This window comes from Zingiber officinale, chromosome 9B (assembly GCF_018446385.1).
Source record: "Zingiber officinale cultivar Zhangliang chromosome 9B, Zo_v1.1, whole genome shotgun sequence".
Lineage (NCBI taxonomy): Eukaryota > Viridiplantae > Streptophyta > Magnoliopsida > Zingiberales > Zingiberaceae > Zingiber > Zingiber officinale.
The window spans coordinates 112,035,213-112,041,685 of NC_056003.1; the positions used below are offsets into that span (position 1 = coordinate 112,035,213).

General features: G+C 37.0%; 1 protein-coding gene across 1 annotated transcript; it reads right to left on the minus strand.

Annotated features, from left to right (window-relative positions):
- Window positions 1–492: 492 nt before the first annotated feature.
- On the minus strand, window positions 493–6,151 carry LOC122023768 (ABC transporter F family member 5-like). Its single transcript, XM_042582070.1, has 9 exons — window positions 5,145–6,151; window positions 4,079–4,420; window positions 3,216–3,356; window positions 2,881–3,060; window positions 2,531–2,686; window positions 1,840–1,941; window positions 1,613–1,741; window positions 1,220–1,324; window positions 493–1,132 (listed from the first exon to the last, which is right to left on the minus strand). The coding sequence occupies exons 1-9, from the start codon at window positions 6,030–6,032 to the stop codon at window positions 1,037–1,039; spliced, it is 2,139 nt and encodes a 712-aa protein (XP_042438004.1). The 5' UTR covers window positions 6,033–6,151; the 3' UTR covers window positions 493–1,036.
- Window positions 6,152–6,473: the final 322 nt, after the last annotated feature.

Consider the following 6,473-nt stretch of genomic DNA (forward strand, 5'->3'; position numbering starts at 1 on the left):
CTAAGCTGATGAACTTAACAAAATGAAGTAATCAACTATGCAATAGAATCTTAAAAATATAACGAAACATGTAAAGCGACTCACATGATTGTTTGCAACATTACACAGCAAAAGTTTGAGTTTTCTTCTCAATGTCTGACATTTCTTCTGGGTGAAGTGGCCACCTTGCTTTGTGTCGTGCCTTGCTTATATGGTAGTGAGTTAACTAGTTAAGAATTTGTTAGTAGCATCTACAACCATATTTATACTGATTTAGCAATCGCCATGTTGCATGACCTAAACAATTTCCCTGAGATCTGGCAAGATCTGAATATTTTTTAAAAATGAACTTCTTGGAATGTTACCACCAATGCAAATATAGTAAACTCAAAGAATGACACAAAGGAGTCTCTTTCTATTCACATGTTAACAACATATTTGCATTTCAACAATAACAGAAAAGAGAAAGGGAAAAAAACATCAGAGACATGAAGAGAGAAAAATTCATGCCTATAGTCGCTTAAACATACGATGCCTCTTCTTTTTCTTTTCTCAGAAAAGAGTATCAGTGAACTGCACTGTTCATTCAATATGCTTAAACTGAATAAAATTTATACAAAGTGCATTGTGGGCGACTACAGTACAACATGAAATGGTACACAAAAGGAGCAGTCACAACTCATGCTCCAAGAAATGACAGATGTCTCTTCAAATGGAGCATATAACTAATGTTTATAAAGCCCATGCAACTGGAGGCCCGGTGCATCTCAATGAATGTTAATACAATGTACAGCTTACAACAGATGAGCTAAAACTCTAGTTTTTCATTTATTGTAATAGCTAACGATGCACAAGGAGTAATCAGATAAGAAAGGTGGCGACCTGTGATTTTAGGACAACTATATGAGCCCCACGGCAAGTATACGATTGCTGAGAGGTGTATGTATTATGTACAAATGTGACCTTTTTGATTATAGTGTTGATAGTATTGTGTGCATGAATCAGCTACGTTATTGTTGTTCAAGCACCGCACATCATTTTCATTCCTTTGTTGACATCACTTCCAGCGCTTTGCATTCTTCGATCCTTTAGACTTTGCTTTTGCTTGTTGAAAAGCCATCATCTTTTGCTTCTTTCTAGCTTCTTTCTCCTCCTGTATAAAGTGGAAGGTGGTAATCATGGTGTCAGAGAAACATCAAGAACGATTTCCCTCTAATTGAAAAGTTGATAAAAGTTCCACCTTAGACATCTTAGATTTGGCTTTTATTTTTGGAGCTTTTTCTTCAAGAGCAGCCTCGCGTTCTAGTTCTCTTTCTCTAGCCTCAAGATTCTTGTTCAGATAATACTGTTGGAAGATTACATAGGAATTCATAAATGCTGTTATGTGCCCTTAATTAAGCTAAAGAGTGTAATCAGCCTTAGCACAAAATGCAAATAAACTATTTGCAGGAAGAAGATAAAATTAAATGATATGATCATCACGTGTAAATCAAAAATTCAAAGATACTCTTCATGGTCCTTTGAGAAAACACATAATATCAGCACATAATAGTTTTGAGAAATATGATAAAGCATTTATATAACCTTCTAAAAGTAAACTGCTGGAATAAATATCTGAAGCACAAAAATTTACATTGTAATCACCAGCATAGTCTTGCAATTGCCCATGTTTCACCTCCACCACTCTATTCACAATCTGTTTTATAAAGTAACGATCATGTGAAACAGTGATGACAGTACCTTGATACTCAGATATAGCTTCCTGTTACATGATAACAGAATTTTCAGCAGATTTCAAGTTAATAACTGCAAACAATAAGTCATAGTAGAGGAAAATCAAATGCTAGGTTGAAAAGATACCTCTAGCATCTCTTTTGATGGTATATCTAAATGATTGGTAGGTTCATCTAAAACTAACAAAGTAGATGGTTTTACCAAAAATTTGCAAAAAGCAAGTCGTGCCTGAAACAAGGAAGTAAACATCGGTCAGAAGATTTCATTAATATGTAGAGGCATCTTTTGAATGCATAAATAACAGAATGAAGAATATATAGACATGTTGTCAATGGAAAACAATATTTAGAGAACATTGTATTATATGACATGTTGTCAGTAGACAACAAATATAGAAAAACAAAAGGACAATGGTAGCGAGAAACAGTGCTCTTTTACAACAATAAGAGCCTTTCCTTGATTCTAATTGTCAGGTGATAGGAGAAGAATTTAAAAGCCTTCTAAAAATCACACTAATATTGGTTCTGGAAAGGTGAGAAATTTTGACTACCAACTGAAACAACAGTGAACTCCTTGCTGCTTAATTTTATTCTGCATATCAAGAAGCTAACACAAAATGGAATTGATGCTGTTAAAATATTTTTCAAAAGTTTTGAAAACATCATGTCAAAAATTGGTTTTCAAAAGGTGGAAATTTTCATGATTTACTACCACCTGAAACAACAGAGGCCTATCAGCTGCTTAAGATATTTAGCATAAGCATAAACAATTTGCAACAGTACAAAAACAAATCCAGTGAGAGTTTGCAAGGCCATACCTTTTCTCCACCACTCAAAAGAGAAACTTTTCTGTCAAGCATGTCTGATTTGAAGTTACAACGACCAAGGAGACCCTTTATGTCATCTATTCTCCAATCCTCTGCAGCTTCCTCAACTGTCTCAAGCACAGTTTTACCAAGATCAAGTGCTTCTGCCTGTTGAGAAATTGTGAGGTAACAATAAACAACATATCAAAGAAAAAAATATTGTCAGATAAAGGAATTATCAAGGACCACTTAGCAAAAATAATTCCACAATCCATATAAATCTATTAAGCAAATTGGACATGTACTGCGCATAACTGATGAAAAGAAGGGAAAAAGGAGGAAGTAAGTCAGATCAAACCTACCTGGTTTTGTTCAAAATAATTTGGCAACACATTATGCTCCCCAAGAAAAATATCTCCACCTAGAGGCTTCTCCAAGCCCATAATTAGCTTAAGCAAAGTACTTTTTCCGCATCCATTTGGACCAAGAATTGCTATTTTCTCACCTCTCTCAACCAAAAGATTTGTGTTATTAAACAATACCTGCCATATCAAATCCAGAAAAACAGTTATTAAATTATAAAAAAAAAGTTTAAGTGCCATGGTACGTGACATGCATAGGTGTGACTTCTCTTTCTTACTAGAACATTGCCTTGTGGCCACACATTATACTAAGATGTCAAAGAGATATTGCTTACCTTATCATCATATCCAAATTTTAGATTCTTGATAGTTAAGACCATCCTCCCGCTTCTTCCGCGCTCAGGGAATCTAATTTTTAATTGCTTTCTTTGAAAAGGCTTCTCAATTTGTCCTTCTTCTTGAAGTTTCTCTAATTTCTGATGTGACATCACAATGAGGCAGTTAGAAATTGCCACAAAATAAGCATAGTGGGCATTCAGATGTAAAGCTAGGAATTACTGCTTGAAGACACACTAGAAACTTTAACTGCATGCTCATCTTGCTAATTCTAAAAAAGCTGATTTATTCAAAGTCATCTCCATGTTTAATTTAATGTATTAGAATTACTATCCTAAAGCATATATTTTTCAGCACGTACCTATTGTAGCCATAAGAGCTTCTCTCATGCAATAATGACTATTAGCCTTATCTTTTTTATATCAAAGCAATCAATACGTAAAATAATATTAGACTACCGAATCAATAATGAGCATGTTATTTGCTGTTCCAAAAAATAATTACACATATATAAACATAACACACGATGACTAAACATCTCATGTAGCAAAATCATTAATAATTATGAAGAGAATTATACTTTATGGCACATGGAGGTGGAGGAAGGCTGGGTTGTCACATTAAAACCCATAGCTTCCCATAGGATATCGAGAACAAAACTCAAATCCTAGAAGGGGACTTGCTGGGAAGGGTAATATTGCTGTTGTATCCATAATAGAGTTCAGCAACATCATATATATATGTCTCTTGATGTAACATTGATGACTAAATATATCATGTAGGACTAAACCATTAGCCCTAGTAACCACATATTAGAATTTCACACTTATTACCTAACACAAACAAACAAGATCCTTGTTACCTTCTCTTCACTAGATGCCCGACCAGCATTAACCCCAGCCCCTAATCTGTTTATTAAGTCCTTGGTATGCTCAATCTGTTTCTGTTGCTTCTCCCATGCTGCATATTGAGCTTCCTCCCATGCTGCTTTTGCCAGCACATACTCAGAGTAGTTACCCACAAATGTTCGGGACACTCCCATATCAGTTTCCACGATTTTTGTGCACAACTGATCAAGGAAAGCTCTGTCATGAGATATGATAACCATAGGCACATCTTGCTTTTTCAAATAGACTTCCAGCCACTCAATTGTATCTAGATCAAGGTGATTTGTGGGCTCATCAAGAAGCAGCAAGTCTGGATCCTGCAACCATAATTTATAGGAAATAAACCACAATGCGTACTACATGAAACTCACAGAAAATAAAATGAGCATAATTCAACTGATGAGGCAAATGAATATAGTTTGACTGTGAACTTAGCACAGAGGAAAAATTATTGTATGTGACCGCAATCAAGCAGGACAAAAGATAAGCTGAAAAAACAAAATCAATTGGGTGTCAAGTCAACCTTGAACTAATGATACAATATAGATTTCTGATCTTTTATGACAAGCTGAGCTGAAGTTTGACAAGTAACTCAAGTCCTAAGAGAACATTTATTGTTTTGAATGCTATTCAAACAATCAGAAAGATATATATGCAATTATGAACTTGCATCAAAATTTGTACAACTATAAAAACAAGTGCAAAAAAATGTGAAACATGATAAGCTCAAAGCAACCAAAAAGTAAATTTTCAATATAAGCAGACTGATAAGATAATTTGTCCTCTGTGTAACTTCACCCATACAAAATAACAGCAAAATTTCACCTGCCAATAAACAAGAACATCCAAACATAACCTTTAACAAGTTTACACCACTGAACAGCTTCGCATTCAATTTTTAACACTAATAATATACTTTTATTTTAGCAAAGAGAAAATCAAAAACCCAAGAGGTTGAATTTATTCAAGAAGCAAGTTCCTTTAGTAAATGTGCTTCCTTTTCCAGTAAAATAAAAATGCACAACAAATAGACACCCTTACCTGAAGTAGAATTTTCCCAAGAGACATTCTCATCTGCCATCCACTGCTGAATGAAACTACCAACCGATCAGAATCCTCTGGCACAAATCCAAGCTCGGGCATTAACTTACTAATTTTCACATCTATTTCATCTAGGTCTAGATCCTGAGCTCTTCTTTGGAGCAAATCCAATTCATCCAATAGCCTCCCCATCAAGGACAGATCCTCTATTGAGCTCTCCAACGCCTTCTGTACCTTTTCCAACCTCTGCGAGACCTCCATCTCTTCCTTAAATGCGTTCAAAAATTCTTCCTTGACTGTCCTGCTAGGGCAAACGTCGAACTCCTGGCTCAAGAACGCAATCTTCATACTTTCCTTCGCCTTAATCACATTCCCCGAGTCTGGCTCCTCCAGTCCAGAAATTATCCTCAACTGGGTAGTTTTCCCGGCACCGTTAACTCCAACAAGGCCCACTTTCTCCCCTCTCTTGACCTCCCAGCTGACGTCCTTCAGCAATGTCACACCTTTAAAGCTTTTGCTGATGTTTTCTAACCTAACCCCCGACGATACGCTTGACGCCCCAGTATTCGACTTCTTTTTCCCTTGATTCCTCGATGAATCCTCCACAACTCTCTCCGAGAAGAGGGATTCGAGGTCGGCATCCGCTTCAGCAACAGCGGTATCGGCGGAGGCTTGGGCGGGAATTCCGAATCTTCTGATCCTAAGTCTAGCAAAGCTATTTATTTTCGCGAACGACACGACAAACCGCCTACTCAGAGGAAGAGGAGGAGAAGTCGAGGACGACCAAGCGCGCGGCAGGATTCGGACCTTTCCGGCGTCCAAAAGAGGGGAGCCAGAGAGGAACCCCGATCGTAAACTGAAACACTGAGGCGTGATCGAGAGATCCATTGCCGGCGCTGGATCGGTCGGGAGGAACTCCTCGAGCGCTCTCCCTCGCCGGAGTTCACTGGGAGGAAACTCACCGCCCCTCGAAAGATCTCCAGGCAGCGCAGATAGTTTTTATCGAAAATCCAAGCAATTTCCATTTTTTAACTTCGACTAAATTCACAAATGAACTAACTATAACCCCTATAATGCAACTTAATTACAGAAAGACCTCTACGATTGACGGAGAATTGAATGGACCAGATGAAATTAAACTCAGAGAACATTGATCTCAGCGGTCGCGATGAAAGATAAACAATTGAGTTATTTAATTTTAAATTTTTATTAATTGTGGCGATTGTACGTGGCCACGTGTAGCTTTAGGAGAGCTTGGGCTGGTATCATCCCTAACAAGTGTGACGAGGCATTATAAAATGGATAATTTTGCATATAATACCTATTTGT